Consider the following 20,748-nt stretch of genomic DNA (forward strand, 5'->3'; position numbering starts at 1 on the left):
CATTCTCTGACAGCTGCAACTGATCCCTGATAATATGTTTGCCATGTGGGAGTTTCAGAATGACTGTATACCATATGTCCTACTGACCAATATTTGCTGTTGTTATACTTCAGAGCAACAAAACTTCACCCTTATTGTAACCACAATCTAATCTTGTTCACCATAAATTGAGTATTTGGAGAAGACATGACAAAATGTTCATTAGATTTCAAATTAATTGAGATTCATGCATGAGACCTGTTTAAATGGAAAGTAGATGTGTTCCAATTTGGCTGTAAGATGGACTTCATTATAATCCAATGAATATTTGTAAAACAGGTGTGTCCCATCAGGCAGTGTCTGTGTATAGCAAGGTACATTTTGGGTGGATGTGAAGATCTTTACGTCTTGCCCCATGGGAATGTGACTGTGAAGGTATATGGAGATGATGTCCATAATGCTGATGTGTATCACTAATTCAGCTTGAAATGCGGTGATTTCCATCAAACAAGATGACAGCAGCTCACCTCATGTGATTCTCCCCAATGATGAATATCTTCAACACCAAGCAATTGAGCACACAGTCTGGCCAGTGCCATATCTCCTCTTGAGCTCATAGCCTAAGTCCACAATGCTTGTGGCTGGTGCACTACTGGTAGCAGCTCTCTTTCTCATATCTTTGATATCTCATACCTTTGATGAATGATACATCTGAAACAGCTCATTAAATACCATTGTAATAATATCAAGTGGTGTATTGTTGCTTCATATATCCTCTTCTGTCCCTGCATCAGGCCGGCTGGATGTTATTTCTGTATTTTGCTTTAAGTGAAATTACAGGTTTTTTTTCAACACTATAACCATGTGTAGTATGCTGGACATTTTATCTGCCTCCATATATATATATGTCAGTGATATTTGGTTTCTGCTGTTGGCTACACTGAGGTGTTCCACTCACTGCATCATGGCGGCTGCTGGTGGTGATCTCTCTGCAATGTCTTTCAGAAAGAAACATAATTACGAATGTCATACTCAGTTTTCTGTTATTATTTATTGTTGCTGTTGTTTGTTGTAAATAGACCAACAAATTATGTTGCATCTATGTAGTAACCTAACACCATCACTACTTCATTATTTACAAGAGTAAAGAATGAAGTCCAGCCGGCTGCATAGATGGTCACAGCTTTGTTCATTTTTGATCACAGACTAATTTCCTTGACCACAGTATCTACTGTAAAATATGTCTGTGCTTTTTTTTTTACATTGTGAGATGTATGAAATTAACTGTTCACAGTAATTATCTCATAAATATTAATTTTCAATTGCCTTTAGTAGTTCACAACTTTTTTTTCTCACAACTTACACAGGATGAAGCAGAAATTGAAAGAGAAATGTTAAAATTAATAGAAGAGGGCAGTGATATGAGTGACATAAGGGACTTTTCAGATGAGGAAGGCCTTGACATTACTGCGAATACAAACTAATGTGTGCTTGAAGCAGGAAATGACAGTTTGTCTGAACCGGTAAACTTTACATCATTCTTTTCATTTGTTACAATATATGCCTTCTGAGATACATACTCAAAAAGCACTGAAAATAGGAAAAGATATTGAATTTATAATGTTTCATAAATTACTCAGTTTTTTAACTTTTACTTTCTTCTTCCTGGATGAAATCAAAGGCAGGAATCTATGTCCAAACACATCAGCTACAAGAAAAGGAGCTGTTGGTAAATCATAGGTCATACCTAGGCAAATGCTTTGGAATAAAACGATCTGTTACTGATTGAATAGCTTATATTGCCAAGAAGGAGTGGTCAGTGTTAGGCAGGGAACTGTAGACACAACTAAGATATTCTGAATAGTATTTTGGAAGTGACACGTGACATCTCATTGCTGAGCTGACAAACATAAAAGCTCTTCCTTTAAATACAACAGCTACTGAAATTAAGAAGCTTGTGGGTGCACACATAACAACAGGTTGTTTGAAACTACCAAGACTGAAATGTATTTTCGCAGCAGATTCAATGTCCCTGCTGTAACTGTAATACCAAGGAATCATATGTTCAAATTGAGGAACCACTTGTACTTTGTAAATAATCTGAGCGTTTTTGATGAAATCAAGGTAAATAATAAATTTTGGAAAGTGCAGCCAGTTGTTGGCAGTGTTGAGAGAAAATGTTTGTCATTGCCATCTTCTATGTAGCATTCAATAGGTGAGCAAATGATTCCTTTCCATTACAAAACATCTCTTAGACAGTATGTACAGAATAAGCCAAATCCAATTGGTTAAAAGAATTTTGTGCTGACAACAGCTGATGGACTGATACTTGACTTCTTTATTTATGAGGGAGCTAGCACATGGCCATCTGGGCAACCAGAGCCATAGGTCGGCTTAGGAGGTTCTGTGGTGAAGAAGCTGCTAGAGAGCAAGGTTCCCAGGGAGTATGTTGTGTATTTTGACTGATACTTCACATTCATTCCACTACTACAATTCATGCTAGAAAGACAAATATATGCAGTAGGAACCATTTTAACCAGCCTTATTCCCTCGTCTGTCAAAATTCACTGGAGACAAGGTACTGGTGAAGAGAGGTATAGGCTCCTTTGATGAGTTCATCAGAGAAGATGAGAACATTTCTATTGCTTCTACCACTAGTATAGTAAAACGATGGGACAGAAGAGCAAAAGAATTCATTGGAGTGTCTCAACCCTAATGTATCTGTGGTTACAACAAATCAATGGGAGGTGTGGCTCTATGTGGCAGAATGATTTCTTTTTATCTAATATCCATATGCACAAAGGAGTGGCCTGTATGAGTCTTCCATTTCAACAACTTGCGATTATGAACTCATGGATTAAGTACAGAAAGGATCAAGAGGCACTTGGTGCTAGCAAGAAATCAGTTATGGATCTATTATATTTTAAAATTTATATTGGAGAATCCCTGAGTTCAGCTACAACTGCAGCATGACAGAACATTTACTCTTCAGACACTGTATCTGACTCTCATGAAGTAGCTCCCTGGAAATGCACAAAGATAATTAAAGTTCCAAACAGAGATGTTAGGAAAAGTGGGAGTACATATTTCCCTCTCTGCCCAATTACAGACATAAATAAGATGCCAAAACAAGGGCTGCAGAGTAAAACCAAGTTCATATGCTCTAAGTGCAAATATATCTGTGTATCACTAATGAGAGAAAATGTTCCTTAGACTTCAACAGCTGAAAACTTATTCTGATGTTCTACAACAATTTCAGGATTATTGATCACTGTAACTGCTTTTCTTGTGTTGTACTTTTGTAATACTCTGTAAATAATGTATCTAAATCCAGAATGAGATTTTCACTCTGCAGCGGAGTGTGCGCTGATATGAAACTTCCTGGCAGATTAAAACTGTGTGCCCGACCGAGACTCGAACTCGGGACCTTTGCCTTTCGCGGGCAAGTGCTCTACCATCTGAGCTACCGAAGCACGACTCACGTCCGGTACTCACAGCTTTACTTCTGCCAGTACCTCGTCTCCTACCTTCCAAACTTTACAGAAGCTCTCCTGCGAACCTTGCAGGAGAGCTTCTGTAAAGTTTGGAAGGTAGGAGACGAGGTACTGGCAGAAGTAAAGCTGTGAGTACCGGACGTGAGTCGTGCTTCGGTAGCTCAGATGGTAGAGCACTTGCCCGCGAAAGGCAAAGGTCCCGAGTTCGAGTCTCGGTCGGGCACACAGTTTTAATCTGCCAGGAAGTTTCAATGTATCTAAATGTTATATACGAGGTGTGATTGGAAAGTTTTAAGAATGGGCTTGTAATTGTACAATGGTGGTACTTACATGCCACTGTGATGCATCCCCTCCAAAATAGTCCCCTTCTGACTGAACACATCGACTCCAATGGTGTTTCCACTTTTGGAAACATTCCTGGAATTTGCTTTCCTGAAGTGTGTTAAGGATGCTCTGTATTTGCCTGGATGTCTTCAATCGAGTCATATCGCTTCCCTTTCAGTGAAAATCTGTTTAGGAAACAGGTAGAAGTCCACAGGGGCCAAATCAGGGGAATATGGCGGTTGTGGAAGCACAGGAATTTTGAATTTGGTCAAAAATTCAACAATGGAGAAGGCACGATGAGCCGGAGCATTGTCTTGGTGTAGCACCCAACTCCTGTCTTTCCACAATGCAGGCCTTTTCATCCGCATCTGTTCGCGCAAATGCTCAAGTACACATTTGTAGTATTGCTGGTTAATTGTCTGTCCTCCAGGGGTAAATTCATGATGCACAATACCAGTAGAATCGAAAAAAATCACCAACTTTGTCTTCACCTTCGACCAACTTTGCCATGCTGTTTTTGGTCATGGTGAACCTGGAGTTTTCCACTGTGAAGACTCCACTTTGGTTTCAAGGTTATATCCATATACCTATGATTCGTCACCTGTAATTACCCTATTTAACAAATCTGGGTCATTTTAAGTCCGATTAATCAGATCTTGGCACACTTCAAGTCAGTATTGTCTCTGGTCGCTTGACAACACTTTTGGAATGAATTTTGTGGACACTTGACTGAACTGCACAGAAACTTAAATTAAGTTCATCAGCCATCTCCCTAATTGTAAGTCTGTGATCAGAGTGCACTAAGTCACGGACTTTCACAACATTTTCATTTGTTTTTGAAGTGGAAGGACGGCCGGACCGTGGTTCATCTTCAAATGATTTGCGACCATTTTTAAATATTTTCATGCAGACAGAATCCAGAAACAAGCCCTAACAGACCCACACTCAACCAGCTGCCACAATGAACTGAGTAAAGGAAATGCAGTCTCCTGTCAGAGGGTGTTCAAGGGCAAGGCAATGACTCACTCCCCACCCTTCGTGTACCTGCCTGAAAAACCAGTAAGCAGCAGCGGATCCATTCTTAAAACTTTCAATTCACCATATAGTGGAGATGCTAAGTCGCTGATAGGCACAACAAAAAGACTCTCACAGTTATAGCTTTTGGTCATTAAGGCCTTCGTCAATAAAACACACACACACACACACACACACACACACACACACACACACACACACACACACACACACACACAAATGACTGCAGTCTCAGGCAACTGAAACCACACCAGTTGTGTGGTCCATCTCATCTCTGCTGCATGGTGAGTAGCAACTTTCCTTCTCATAATATTATTACATTCCATCCTGGATTTTCCATTGTTTGATCGTGACCATATATGATGAACAGTCAAATTGACAACCAGTGTCCAGCCAGCTGGACTTAGGTAAATCTCCATCTGGATGAGCAGTAAGAAAAAACTACCGCTACAATGATCATGTGCTCCATGTGCCATACCCTTTTCAAAAAATATTTGAGCTAATAGAAAAATTTTGCTTAGGTCTGAAGAGGATATTGACACTTTCTACTTATGTTACTTTTCATACATCTTTTTTATAAAACTCAAACATATTATAATTTTTGATGTAATTCATTTTCCTAAGCAGTGTTTTCACATTTTGCTTATGTGGTGTCATGAATTCTACAATATAACTACATTTCATCACATTTGCCATTTAAAATTTCAAATTGTTAAGATTTATGGAAGCCAGTGTACTTTATTGTTCTTGGATACATCATCTGTGAAAATTACCCAGAAAGATGCCAAATACACTAGCAGTTTTGTCTGGATATTAAATAACTAATACAAGGGTTGATTTTTTTTTTTTAAGTATGAACACCTGTGTAAACACAGCACTTAAAGAAAATCTGTCATATACTCCTGCCTTATAGTGGTCAAGAGTACCAATCTACAGACAAGAATGTAATTGTAGCAGTCTATTGCTAGCAGTGACAGCAGTCACACATTAAATAAATTGCAATGTTAAAAACATGTTGTGAGTGAGCCCTCATAATTCGAAAGATGCATGATCAGTGGGACCTACCCTGCCAAAGCTTTAGTATTGAAAATGGTAACCACTATAGGTGCCTGTAGAAGTGTGATGTCAGCTGCAGTGACAGGGCACTCACTCATTTGACTCGCACAACTGTGGTCGAAAGTCACAGCTGACTAACAGAAACAAAAGAGCATTGAAGAAGATCGTGGCCAGGAAGTGCAAGACAATAGCATCCCAAATAACATCCAAGATGACCAAACAGTGACAGAAAGCTGTGTCCTCAAAAATATCTGGCATGAACAATGTTCAGTGAACATTCACAAAACAATACAGTTTACACCATGCATTGCCTTGATACAACAAAACTGTTGCCACAGACAGACAGATTAGCCACAATACTGGAAACTGACAGACTGATCAACAAATTGCCATTCACATCATTCCCCACTAACTGATGTGTTTGGAGAATGCCTCCAGAAGCCTATACGCTTATTGTCTGGGTGTAAATATGATGGGGGTTTAGTGATGCTGTGGGGCACAATGTTAAACTCTGATCATGGCCCACATGCCATCTTGTATGAGTGAGTTATAGGGCAGGACTAGGTTGGTATTCTAGATGTGTTCATCTGATACTGCAGACTGTCTTCCTTAGTGAACAATCTGTGTATCAAGACAATAATGTTCCTATATCTAGACAATAATGTTCCTAGTCACACTTTCGGAACTGTCCAAGACTGGTTCAATGAACATGATGATGAAGTACAATACTTTTGATGCCCTCTCAGACCCCTGGTCTGAATATTAATGAAGCTTCTGAAGGCTAAGTTGCACATTTAATTTCCTCCTTTTCTACTTTCTCAGTTTTCAATATTTTTGAGAAAGGAATAGATACGTACTCCTGTGTGTGTTCTGCTTGATCTGTAATTCATGCTAAAGGAGGGTCAATGCTGTAGTAATAAAGGTTTTCTTTCTTTTTAGGGGTGTTCATATTATTTTGTCCAACTCATTTACTTCTCAGCATGAGAAGTATGAACTGAGTTTGGTGGTAAATGTGTTGTTTCGGATTTAGTATATTGTCTACCTGGACAATGGGGAATTTCACACATTAACTTTAATCCTTATGAAGAGGGTAAATTATTGTTAGTAATTTGGAATTCTGTAAGGCAGCTTTCTGTGGTATTAAAGTGTTAAGCTGTTTCATATCAACCAGTTATAAGGCTGTTCATTTACTGTTTTGGCTGTGCCTGTTAAGTTTACTTTGGGACTTTTATTAGTATATTTACATCATCAGTGAAGATAATAATTTTCACTCTTCTTATGTATTTGGACTCAAATTAGAATACATAAGAGCTATGTGGGACACTATATTTCATTTTTTATTGTAGAAGCATTGAGTTATTGGCAGGCACACAGAAAAGAATGTGCACACCTGTCGATGACTCAAAGCTTCTACTGTTTGGTGAGTGGTCTCCTTTACTCCTAAATTATTTACAATATGCACCATGTATTGAATACAATAGAACCTCTCTAATCTGACCTTGGATGGTCCGTCATTCCGGTTAGTCCAACCATGCTCAGGCTCGCGAGCCTGTGCCAACTTGTCACTGACTGGACGCCTGTCGGGCCATTGGTGCGATGTCTATCGCTGTGCATATTGTTATACTATACGTTATTGTGCAGTTTTATTCTTTGTTGGGATTAAAAAACATCATCGTTTGCTTTATTCCATGTTCTCTACAATACTTATTACTGTAGATTCATTGTGTGTACAGTTGTCTGTTTTTCAACATGTCTGGATTCAAACGTAAACACGTAACTCTTTCACTAAATGAAAAATTAGCAGTGCTACAAAGACTGGACAAAGGAGAATCACTCCAAAAAATTGCAAAGAACTGAATGTAGGTGTTACGACAATTAAGGATTGGAGGAAGAATAAGAAAGGGTACAGGGTGCAACCATCTGCAGGTGGTCACTTATGTCGGCATCAATGATGTGTGTCGCTATGGATCAGAGGAAATCCTCTCTGGCTTCCAGCGGCTATCTGATTTGGTGAAGACTGCCAGTCTCGCTAGCGGGATGAAAGCAGAGCTCACCATCTGCAGCATCGTCAACAGGACTGACTGCAGACCATTGGTACAGAGCCGAGTGGAGGGTCTGAATCAGAGGCTGACACGGTTCTGCAATCATGTGGGCTGCAGATTCCTCGACTTGCATCATAGGGTGGTGGGGTTTCGGATTCCGCTGGATAGGTCAGGAGTCCACTACACGCAGCAAGCGGCTACACGGGTAGCAGGGGTTGTGTGGCGTGGACTGGGCGTTTTTTTTAGGTTAGATGGCCTCGGGCAAGTACAGAAAGGGCAACAGCCTCAAAGGGTGCGGGGCAAAGTCAGGACATGCGGGGACCCAGCAGCAATCGGTATTGTAGTTGTAAACTGTCGAAGCTGCATTGGTGAAGTATCGGAACTTCAAGTGCTGATAGAAAGCACCGAAGCTGAAATCGTTATAGGTACAGAAAGCTGGCTGAAGCCAGAGATAAATTCTGCCGAAATTTTTACAAAGGCACAGATGGTGTTTAGAAAGGATAGAGTGTGTGCAACCGGTGGTGGCGTGTTTGTTGCTGTTAGTAGTAGTTTATCCTGTAGTGAAATAGAAGTGGATAGTTCCTCTGAATTATTATGGGTGGAGGTTACACTCAACAACCGAGCTAGGTTAATAATTGGCTCCTTTTACCGACCTCCCGACTCAGCAGCATTAGTGGCAGAACAACTGAGAGAAAATTTGGAATACATTTCACATAAATTTTCTCAGCATGTTATAGTCTTAGGTGGAGACTTCAATTTACCAGATATAGACTGGGACACTCAGATGTTTAGGACGGGTGGTAGGGACAGAGCATCGAGTGACATTATACTGAGTGCACTATCCGAAAATTACTTCGAACAATTAAACAGAGAACCGACTTGTGGAGATAACATCTTGGACCTACTAATAACAAACAGACCTGAACTTTTCGACTCTGTAAGTGCAGAACAGGGAATCAGTGATCATAAGGCCATTGCAGCATCCCTGAATATGGAAGTAAATAGGAATATAAAAAAAGGGAGGAAGGTGTATCTGTTTAGCAAGAGTAATAGAAGGCAGATTTCAGACTACCTAACAGATCAAAACGAAAATTTCTGTTCCGACACTGACAATGTTGAGTGTTTATGGAAAAAGTTCAAGGCAATCGTAAAATGTGTTTTAGACAGGTATGTGCTGAGTAAAACTGTGAGGGACGGGAAAATCCCACCGTGGTACAACAACAAAGTTAGGAAACTACTGCAAAAGCAAAGAGAGCTTCACTCCAAGTTTAAACCGACTTGACAGAAAATCCTAGGAAGTTCTGGTCTTACGTTAAATCAGTAAGTGGCTCGAAACAGCATATCCAGACACTCTGGGATGATGATGGCATTGAAACAGAGGATGACACGCGTAAAACTGAAATACTAAACACCTTTTTCCAAAGCTGTTTCACAGAGGAAGACCGCATTGCAGTTCCTTCTCTAAATCCTCGCACAAACGAAAAAATTGCTGACATCAAAATAAGTGTCCAAGGAATAGAAAAGCAACTGGAATCACTCAACAGAGGAAACTACACTGGGCCTGACAGGATACCAATTCGATTCTACACAGAGTACGCGAAAGAACTTGCCCCTCTTCTAACAGCCATGTACCACAAGTCTCTAGAGGAACGGAAGGTTCCAAATGATTGGAAAAGAGCACAGGTAGTCCCAGTCTTCAAGAAGGGTCATCGAGCAGATGCGCAAAACTATAGACTTATATCTCTGATGTCGATCTGTTGTAGAATTTTAGAACGTGTTTTTTGCTCGTGTATCATGTCATTTTTGGAAACCGAGAATCTACTCTGTAGGAGTCAACATGGATTCCGGAAACAGCGATCATGTGAGACCCAACTTGCTTTATTTGTTCATGAGACCCAGAAAATATTAGATACAGGCTCCCAGATAGATGCTATTTTCCTTGACTTCCGGAAGGCGTTCGATACAGTTCCGCACTGTCACCTGATAAACAAAGTAAGAGCCTACGGAATATCAAACCAGCTGTGTGGCTGGATTGAAGAGTTTTTAGCAAACAGAACACAGCAGGTTGTTATCAATGGAGAGACGTCTACAGATGTTAAAGTAACCTCTGGCGTGCCACAGGGGAGTGTTATGGGACCATTGCTTTTCACAATATACATAAATGACCTTGTAGATAGTGTCAGAAGTTCCATGCGGCTTTTCGCGGATGATGCTGTAGTATATAGAGAAGTTTCAGCATTAGAAAATTGCAGCGAAATGCAGGGAGATCTGCAGCAGATAGGCACTTGGTGCAGGGAGTGGCAACTGACTCTTAACATAGACAAATGTAACGTATTTCAAATACATAGAAAGAAGGATCCTTTATTGTACGATTATATTATAGTGGAACAAACACTGGTAGCAGTTACTTCTGTAAAATATCTGGGAGTATGCATACAGAACGATTCGAAGTGGAATGATCATATAAAATTAATTGTTGGTAAGGCAGGTACCAGGTTGAGATTCATTGGGAGAGTCCTTAGAAAATGTAGTCCATCAACAAAGGAGGTGGCTTACAAAACACTTGTTTGACCTATACTTGAGTATTGCTCATCAGTGTGGGATCCGTACCAGATCGGGTTGACGGAGGAGACAGAGAAGATCCAAAGAAGAGCAGTGCATTTCATCACAGGGTTATTTGGTAAGCGTGATAGCGTTACGGAGATGTTTAGCAAACTCAAGTGACAGACTCTGCAAGAGAGGCGCTCTGCATCGCGGTGTAGCTTGCTCGCCAGGTTTCGAGAGGGTGTGTTTCTGGATGAGATATCGAATATATTGCTTTCCCCTACTTATACCTCCCGAGGAGAGCACGAATGTAAAATTAGAGAGATTCGAGCGTGCACGGAGGCTTTCCGACAATCGTTCTTCTCGCGAACCATACGCGACTGGAACAGGAAAGGGAGGTAGTGCAATGGCACATAAAGTGCCCTCCGCCATGCACCGTTGGGTGGCTTGTGGAGTATAAATGTAGATGTAGATGAAAGTCATTGAATCCTATACAGTTACGATTGATGGTGAAAACACACTGAAGAATTGCAAAACATTAAAAAAGCCTAAACCTGAACTGCTTGATAACACATTGTGGATGTGGTTTTGTCAAGAAAGAAGGAAAGGAACTCCAATATCTGGGCCAATTCTTAAAGAAAAAGCCATAGTTTTGCACAAAAAACTGGAAGCCAAAAGGAAATTTGCTGCCAGTGAAGGCTGGTTTGAACATTGGAAAACTCGTCATGGTGTCCAATTTGTTTCTATTTCTAGTGAAAAACTATCTGCCAGTGTCGCAGCTGCTAAGGAGTTTTCTGTTAAGTTTCAAGAAATTGTAGAAGAAAATCAACTGTTACCCTGCCAAGTGTATAACATCGATAAGACAGGGCTGAACTTTAAAATGTTGCCAACAAAAATGCTCGCAGCTTCAAATGAATCCATGGTGGGAACGAAACTTATAAAAGATAGAATAACACTCATTCCTTGTAGCAATGCAGATGGTACCCACAAGTTCCCCTTGTTCGCCATTGGCAAATTTAAGAAGCCAAGGGCATACAAAAATATAAACTTATCTTTCTTGCCAGGTTATTACCGCAATCAAAAATCTGCTTGGATGGACTGCGACCTTTTTAAATCCTGGTTTTTCGATGAGTTTGTGTCATCGGTCAAAAAAACACTTGAAGCAAAAAAATCTGCCTGTTCGTACTATACTGCTATTGGATAACGCACCATCACATGCATCGGAGGAAGATTTGGTGAAAGGGGACATAAAAGCTCTCTTTCTGCCTCCTAATGTGACCTCACTCATGCAACCAAAGGATCAGGGTGTTATCGAATGGTTAAAAAGGCGATATCGCAGAAAGTATATCAGCTCAATCTTGGAAAAATCTGAAGGAGGTCATAACTTATTTGAGGCAATGAAATCCCTGAACATCAAAGATGCTATCTACACAATCACTGCAGCATTGGATGACCTGAAACCTGACACACTGCGGAAATCATGGCGTAAGCTTTGGCCACAAGTTATGACTGAAAATGAGCACACCGAAGATGAGCAAAACAACAACGTACTGGAAATCGTTAAAAATCTACAACCTCTGGAGCCGAATGTCCCTGCCAATGAAGTTGAAGAGTGGATCAACAAATGTGACGAAGACTGTGACCCTTTTGAAGAGCTCAATGATGACCAGATTGTTGCCGCTGTTAGCCAGGAAACTGTGAATGAGGTCTTGGACGGTGAAGACAAACCCCCCACCTGGATTTCACACAACGACGCAAAAAATGCTTTTGACATCGCCCTTCAATACATCAAGCAGAATCCAGCTTCAACTCCAATGGACATTTTGTGGATAAAAAATGGAGGGACACTGCAGCTAAATCTAGAATAAGATCTGCTAAACAAAAACGTATCACTGACTTATTTTTCCAAGTAATTTGTTTTCGTTTTTACTGTAAAAACAATGCATACAGTATAATCATTTCTTAGTTTATACATACAGAAGTTTATTTCTTTGCAAAAAATTTCTTTTGTATATACAGTGCTATAAACATATTTTAGTTTACAGTATATATCATTTATACATTATTAAGTACAGTACAGTACTGTAATTTGTTTGTCGTTTATTCTTTAAAAACCAATACATACTATAGTGTGTGTAGACTTTTTTAGTTAATATATTATTTAACACTGTATAAAAAAACATCTTTTTATAGTACTGTAGATGTCTTTTAGTTCTTAAATCATTTAATTTTTTGTACTAAATGTCTTTTTATATTTTTTGCAATAAATATTAGATTTTTCGGATAATCCGATCTTTTTTACGTTCCGAACATGGTCCCGGTCCCGAAGGTGACGGATTAGAGGGGTTCTACTGTATAAATTGTATTCACTATTTCAAACCTGACTTGTCCCATATTGTATGTGCAAATTAAGCACTAAATCACAATTTACAGGAGCTACACAGAAATACAAATACTAATATTGTTCATACACATTATTAAATTGCCATTTTCTTGAAAAGTTCAGTCTTTATGTAGAAATCACTCAGCGAGATTTCTTGAACTTTTTCACCAGCTCTTTAGCTATGACTTGAACAATCTGACGAATGCTTTTGGCACCAAATGCCCTGCTTCTCTCAGAATAAAGCCAAATAAATATTTTGCGGTTGACATCTACTTTCTCGGTCTTTCTTCTATATGTATGCATGCAGTATTGCTTTCTACATTTAGTCAGTTGCCCTATCTCTTGGTCTATCATCATCAAGCATGTCAATTACCCTCAGTATTTATATGTAATGATTATTAAAAATGTTCATTATTTCTTGGTAAAATATTTCTCATATTGTTTTTATTTTACAGCTGTAATTGTTAATTTCAGATATTATGTATGTCAGTTTTGTTTTTTTAAATTGTTTCTAATAAGAAATAAATTCCGTTCCCTTGCTAGTCAATTAATACAATTAGAGTTAAACACCATATGGACTAAATGCCTGGGGTACAAACAGCACATATACACAGACACAGAAAGAAGAGGTTGATCTTTTCATGTGAATATGAAAAGTAAGCCTTTATACGAAATATGATGGCAGCTAAGGTAAGAAACTATAGACTATAATAGGGAGTACAGGCACTTAGGCTTGTGGGAAGAACTTCACGACTTTGGAGACTAGCATAAATTACTACTTGTTCCATAACTTCATAGAAGAATGTAAAAACCTTCTCTACTTAAACTGTGTTAGCCTTTAAAAAATTATTTAATGGAAATAGTTGTGTATGGAGTCCACTTTTCCTCTGAATTGTATTTTGTGTGTTTGATTGAGTCTGTTGTTGTCTCTTATTATTTATTTGACAATAGATATATCCTTACTGTCACTTCACAGAAGTTACTTGCATATTAGAAGATAATTTTCATTCCCTAGTTCAACACAACATGAAGTGGGAAACAGCACAGATTTCTTTCTTCCTTTTGTCCAGTCTATTTCTTTAAGCTGAAACCCAATTTCAAAAATTACACATCCATTTTTCACACATTACTATTGCTATACTTTCTCTTAAAAGTTTAGTACATAGGAAAAAATTAGCATTATTTTGAGGGTTCTCATAAAAGGAACAATTTAAGACACTGAATAAAATATTACATTTTTATTGTGTTCAAGTGATAGTAATAAAATATAATTTGATGGCACTTTAAATCAAAGATGTCATAAAAGAGGATAAATCATATAAAAAAAGGCAGTTTGAAAAAATTAATATGGCAAACTGGAAACACAGATACATAATGACTTATACAAAAATAAATTTGCAGAAATATCTATTACACTTAAAACCAAACAGTTCTATATTTTTAATGTATATAGACTTTATTTATTTTCACTCACATATGAGAAAAAGAAACATGATAACAATACAGTATACCTGTGTAGCAGGAGGAAAGGGAGATGATAAACAACAAATACATTTTCACATCAACTGGCTGCTATTCTCTGTACATTCATGAGTCATACATTGTCTGAGTACTTGCACACCTCTATCAGCATTTTGCAGAAACAGGAAAAGTGGTAAAACATAAAATAAATGATGCGAGATAATATATTCTTTCCAAAAATTTCTTAGACTAGTAATACAATTCACTAACTCCTGTCTACCATAATCTTACAACTTTCATAAAAATTATAAAAATGAATTACAAAACCTTTATGTTTTCAGAAAAAAGGTAACTGAACTGCCTGCAAAATTAGATGGCTGTAATTTAAGAAGTAAACAATAAAATTATGTCCCACATATTTATATAACATAAAATGAGAAGAAGCAATGCTAAAAATCTTACTAAATGGTGCAGTGAGACCGAAAAACATATTTGTAGTTATTGGCAAGTAAAATAACATTACATTTTAGAAACGTCTATCTCTATACACATAAGAAATACAACTGGAAAAGAAAACAGATTTACACAATAATACATACAAAGAAATACAAAGTTAAGCTTTCTGCAATTACACATTTTAAAAATAAAAATAAAAATAATTCTCTCCAGTTATTTATTTTTTAAATTTCTCAGCCAAACAACTTATCAAAACAGCTGTGGCAGTATGGTTTGTCATTTTGTTCCTTAAATGTGCCTTTATTTAGTTGCTTCAAGCAGAATGCACACACAAAATGCTCTGGATGAAACTTGCGGAACATTGCTGTTATGCAGCGACCTGCAATGAATAGAAGAAGATATGAATTATGTCCTGTAACTCTATGAAGCTGTGATAAATATATATTCATTATAATGATTTTGGAATGTAATAATATTTTTGCCCATGCATGTCTCTATAACTGTGAATTGTATAATACAAAATATTGACCTGTTATTGGTTTGTGGCAACCAGCGCAGAGAGAACCTCTCTTGGCATGATAGTGAGTCTCACAGTATGGTAGACCTTCATGATCAAAGAATGATCCACCATGAAATGGCTGTCGACAGTCCTGCATAAAAAACACGAAAATAATTAAAAAATCATCGACACATTAAGTGTTGAACAAAAATACAGAAAATTACTGAAACTCACATTTAAAGTCTTGAAATATTAGCATTTTGTTTTAACTTTAATGCCATAACATGTTAATAAGAACTTAGAGATGATGAAAATTTTTATAAAACATAGACAACAAAACAACAATGGTACACATAAGTATAATGTGAGACACTTCATAAAAATATTTAAACAAACTTGCAAGAAATCCTTATAACACCAGAAAAAATAGCGGTGTAATGAGACCTATGAAAACTGGTTGTGATATAATAACACTACAATAAACTATAATGCCAGGGTCTGTTCACTTATAGAAATTTATCTGACAAGAGAAGATAAGTGCCCAATAAATACTATGACAAGGCCAGTGTCATTTAAAGAATTTACAGAAGCAGTGCATATGCATTACAAGAAGTTGCAGGTACAAAGAATTTTAATGACACAGGAAGATAATTTGTGAGACAAAAATGTCCACACATTCACTTATCATTCAAATACCAAAAAATTTCTTCAGGTAAGCTTCAGCCAAAAAAGGAAACCTCATTTTCATTATTCACTGCTGACAGGAGTGATAAGTGTAACAGATGATTTCTTCTCGGGTTATCAGCCGAATGTTGGTGTCGTCTTGTTGCAACATTTCAATGAGTTTCATCAGAAGACTTCGCCAGAAGATGATGGGTACAAAACTCATTGAAACATTGCAACAAGACGACGCCACAACTCGGCTGATAACCCGTGAAGAATTCATCAGTGGAATATGCTGAGAAAGACTGCAGTTGCATATAAGTGTATCAGTAATGAAGAAACATGAAAAAAATATGCCCAGAAAAAATTACCCATGCAGGCAAAATAAAATGTATTGATTGAGCCAAAACACTTCCCAGATAGTCATCTTGTTGTTATAAAGGGAGAAAGAAAGAGCAACTCTGACTGCAGAACACCAAACAGAAAATTACCAGCCTTCATTATTGACAGATATATGCCACAACTGTTGAAAACCAACTATGTCCCTCACACCAGTCATCTAGAAGGGTCCTCAACTGATCTTTTAAAAAGCACTGACAATACAAATGTCAACTTACACACTTCATCATGTGCACACATAGTCTATTATTTAATAGGGTTTGTATTCTTTAATTTTCCAAATAGAATACAGAGAAAGAAAGAAGATTATGGTTTCATGTCCTGTCAACTGATACTGTGTGTATAGTGTGCCATGACAATGTGAGAAATGAATGAATAATGAACCATTAGACTTTTACAACATTAAACAACTTCTTTGGAAAACAGTATTATACCCTAGGGACAAACTGGACGAGTTAGCATTGTTTTAAACAGACTGGCTTTATATTCAGGAAGATAGGAGTTCCATTCTTCATCCAATCACCCTGATTTAGGTCTTCTGTGGTTTCCCTAAATAACTGCAAGAAAAGAAGAGGGATGGTTCCTACTATAAGGCCATGGTCAATTACATGTCTCATCCTCATCAAATTAGACGGGCTGTGTGCCTGGATTGAAGAGTTTTTAGCAAACAGAACACAGCATGTTGTTCTCAATGGAGAGACGTCTACAGATGTTAAAGTAACCTCTGGCGCGCCACAGGGGATTGTTATGGGACCATTGCTTTTCACAATATATATAAATGACCTAGTAGATAGTGTCGGAAGTTCCATGCGGCTTTTCGCGGATGATGCTGTAGTATACAGAGAAGTTGCAGCATTAGACAATCGCAGCGAAATGCAGGAAGATCTGCAGTGGATAGGCACTTGGTGCATGGAGTGACAACTGACCCTTAACATAGACAGATGTAATGTATTGCGAATACATAGAAAGAAGGATCCTTTATTGTATGATTATATGATAGTGGAACGAACACTGGTAGCAGCTACTTCTGTAAAATATCTGGGAGTATGCATACGGAACGATTTGAAATGGAATGATCAAATAAAATTAATTGTTGGTGAGGTGGGTACCAGGTTGAGATTCATTGGGAGAGTCCATAGAAAATGTAGTCCTCCAACAAAGGAGGTGGCTTACAAAACACTCGTTCAACCTATACTTGAGTATTGCTCATCAGTGTGGGATCCGTACCAGGTCGGGTTGACAGAGGAGACAGAGAAGATCCGAGATTTCGTCACAGGGTTATTTGGTAAGTGTGATAGCGTTACGGAGATGTTTAGCAAACTCAAGTGGCAGACTCTGCAAGAGAGGCGCCCTGCATCGCGGTGTAGCTTGCTCGCCAGGTTTCGAGAGGGTGCGTTTCTGGATGAGGTATCGAATATATTGCTTCCCCCTATTATACCTCCCGAGCAGATCACGAATGTAAAATTAGAGAGATTCGAGCATGCATGGAGGCTTTCCGGAAGTCGTTCTTCCCGTGAACCATACGCGACCGGAACAGGAAAGGGAGGTAATGACAGTGGCACGTAAAGTGCCCTCCGCCACACAGCATTGGGTGGCTTGCCGAGTATAAATGTAGATGTAGCTGTAAGTATGCAAATGCCTGTTATATGAATTATGTTATTTTTATCATTCATAAATTGCAATACCATGACATGTTCAATATTCTTGTAAAAGTGAGCCACAAATGAATAAAACAACAAACCTAAATTTGGGTGACCGGACATGGTTTTGAACTTCCACTTTCCCTGAATGAACAGGAGGGAGCCGTAACTAGTCTATCTCATTTCTCATCTGTAGCAACCACTGAATTACTACAATGTGTCCTTAAAGTGACCCAAACCTCACTCATTGATACATCGTATTCGTACTGTGCTGCCTCCAAACAACAAACTTCATCTGGACCTCATTTTATTGCCTTTAAATGCTTGATGAACTTCTAACATCTGTTTATATTAGCATATAGCTACGTCCAAACATTCCTCAACGCAGTGAGTGACAACCAACAAAGTTTTGAGGTTACAGCATATTTAACCCACTAGAATTTCCATCTAACACTGTTACTTGATATACACAGTGCACACTATTGTGAAATATCAAATACAGATTAGCATAAAAATTTCATAACACCACACTGCAGCATCAGTATAAATGACACTACCATTACATCACCATTTACAAATCCCACAAGACATACTAACAATAGTCTAGAATTCAGTGCATTTATCAGACAAAAACACTGCAACTATTAATTACCAAAATGTAAGTCTGCATGGTGGGTTAACATCTTGTCTCAAACATTTGCATCTACCTCTACATCTACATGACTACCTGCAATTCACACTTAAGAACCCAGCGGAGGGTTTGCTGGACCACTTTGACACTGTTTCTCTAGCGCTCCATTCTCTGACAGTGCATGGGAAAAACAAACACTAAAATCTCTCCATGTGAGCTCCAGTTTCTCTTATTTGATTACAATAATCATTTCTCCTTACGTAAGTGGGTGTCAACAAAATATTTTCACATTCAGAGAAGAATGTTGGTGATTGAAATTTCATGAAAAGATCCCAGAATGAGAAAGGCCTTTATTCTAATGATTGCCAACTCACATTTCATATCCTTGACACCTTCTCTCCTATTTCGCAATAATACAAAATGAGCTGCCCTCTCTGAATTTCTTCGATGCCCTCTGTCAATCCAGTCTGGTATGGACCCCATACTGCATGGCAACTCTCTAGCAGAGGATGGACAAGCATGGTGAAGGCAGTCTCTTTAATAGGCCTGTTGTGCCTTCTATGTGTTCCATAAATAGAACAGTGTCTTTGGTTTACCTTCCCTCAACACTATCTATGTGATTGTTCTAATTTAAGTAGTTCATAATTGTAATTCCTAGGTATTTAGTTGAATTGGCAGCCTTTAGGTTTGTACGATTTATCACGAAACCAAAATTTAATATATTCCTTTTAGTATTCTTGTGGATGACCTCACAGATTTCATTATTTAGGGCTAGTTGCCACTTTTTACACCATATAGATATCTTGTATTAATCATTTTGTGATTGGTTTCGGTCTTCGGATGACTTTACTACATCATCCGCGAACACACTAAGAGGGATGCTCAGATTGTCTGCTATGTCAGTTATGTACATCAGGAACAGCAGAGGGCCTAAAACACTTCCTTAGGAAATGCCATATATCATTTCTGTTTTACTCCATAACTTTCTGTCAATTACTATGAATTGTGATCTTTCTGACAGGAAATCACAACAAAAATTTACAGAACTCTTCCATGGTTACCTGTATTATAACTTTAGCACATCATCAGTTATGAGGACCAGAATTATCTTTTAAGTGTGTAAAAACGTGTTTCCAAATGTAGTAAATTTACTAACAGACTGTCTCATAATTAATACTTTGTATTAGATTGACACATGAAACTGTTATGGAAGTGTGGAGTACTGCACCTCTAATTTTTCTCCCTCCTTTTTCTCTGACATTATAAAGAAGTTTAGAGGCATAAAATATATAGAAGACATTCATCTTTACTATTTATAAATCTGTTCATAATATTTCAACATGGACTCTCTCATGCAGCAACAGACAGCACACTGTTTCAGAAAATTCTCAAACCATTACAATAATTTCACAGTCCATCTTTCAGTAAGCTGAAATAGTAGAGTTGCAGATTCATTACAGAGAATGCAAGTTGTGGCAATGCTTGCACATATACAACAATTCATTTTCATTCTCAATTTTTAGTGAAAACTCTGATGAATTACATTAAAGACTGGCAGAAGATACATTATCATATTTTTATGTAGACTTCAGCTGGACAGCAAAAGAATCATGTGGTTTACTCAAGTGACATTCAAAGAGACAAAATGCTTCAATTAAACATTTCACAAATAGTAAAGAGAGGAGAAACAAGGAGATAGGAGAGAAAAACTCAGTAACTGTTGTTTTGGATGCAGTATTCCTCATTTTATTTATTGTTCAAGTCTGGGTGGTCTTTCTTGAACATGCGGAATTTACAACACCAAACAACAAAATTTCTATCTTGGCAACAAAAGAAATGTAATCAAAGTTTTAAAATTTTCAGTTCAATGAAGATTAAAAACTGACTACTTGTAAAATAATGATAACCTTAGCATTTCTGTCAAGTTTGTTGCTAAATACAGAATTATCATTAACTGAATCCTTCCTCTTATACAGTCTAATAGTTTCATAATCGTTTGCCATAAAGCAACTGGAGCTCACAGGATGAATATAAATATCATGTTTTGTATACAACAAGTTGCTGAATAAGACATTGATATTTTCTGTTACTTAAATCCATAGTACAATGCCTAATATTCCCTGAGCAAAATCTCAACATATG

At 37.9% G+C, this 20,748-nt stretch overlaps 1 protein-coding gene across 5 annotated transcripts in view; it reads right to left on the reverse strand.

Moving 5' to 3' along the window:
• Positions 1-14,292: 14,292 nt before the first annotated feature.
• Positions 14,293-20,748, reverse strand: part of LOC124714763 (leupaxin) — a 496,191-nt gene continuing 489,735 nt past the window's right edge. For all 5 annotated transcript variants that reach the window (XM_047243050.1, XM_047243049.1, XM_047243051.1 and 2 more), the window contains exons 9-10: positions 15,304-15,424; positions 14,293-15,153 (exon numbers count right to left, since the gene is read on the reverse strand). In XM_047243050.1, coding sequence (XP_047099006.1) covers positions 15,008-15,153; positions 15,304-15,424 — 267 coding nt within the window. In that variant the 3' untranslated portion in view covers positions 14,293-15,007. The remainder of the gene's footprint in view (positions 15,154-15,303; positions 15,425-20,748) is intronic.

The sequence above is a fragment of the Schistocerca piceifrons genome, chromosome 1 (assembly GCF_021461385.2).
Source record: "Schistocerca piceifrons isolate TAMUIC-IGC-003096 chromosome 1, iqSchPice1.1, whole genome shotgun sequence".
In the NCBI taxonomy this organism is placed as follows: domain Eukaryota; kingdom Metazoa; phylum Arthropoda; class Insecta; order Orthoptera; family Acrididae; genus Schistocerca; species Schistocerca piceifrons.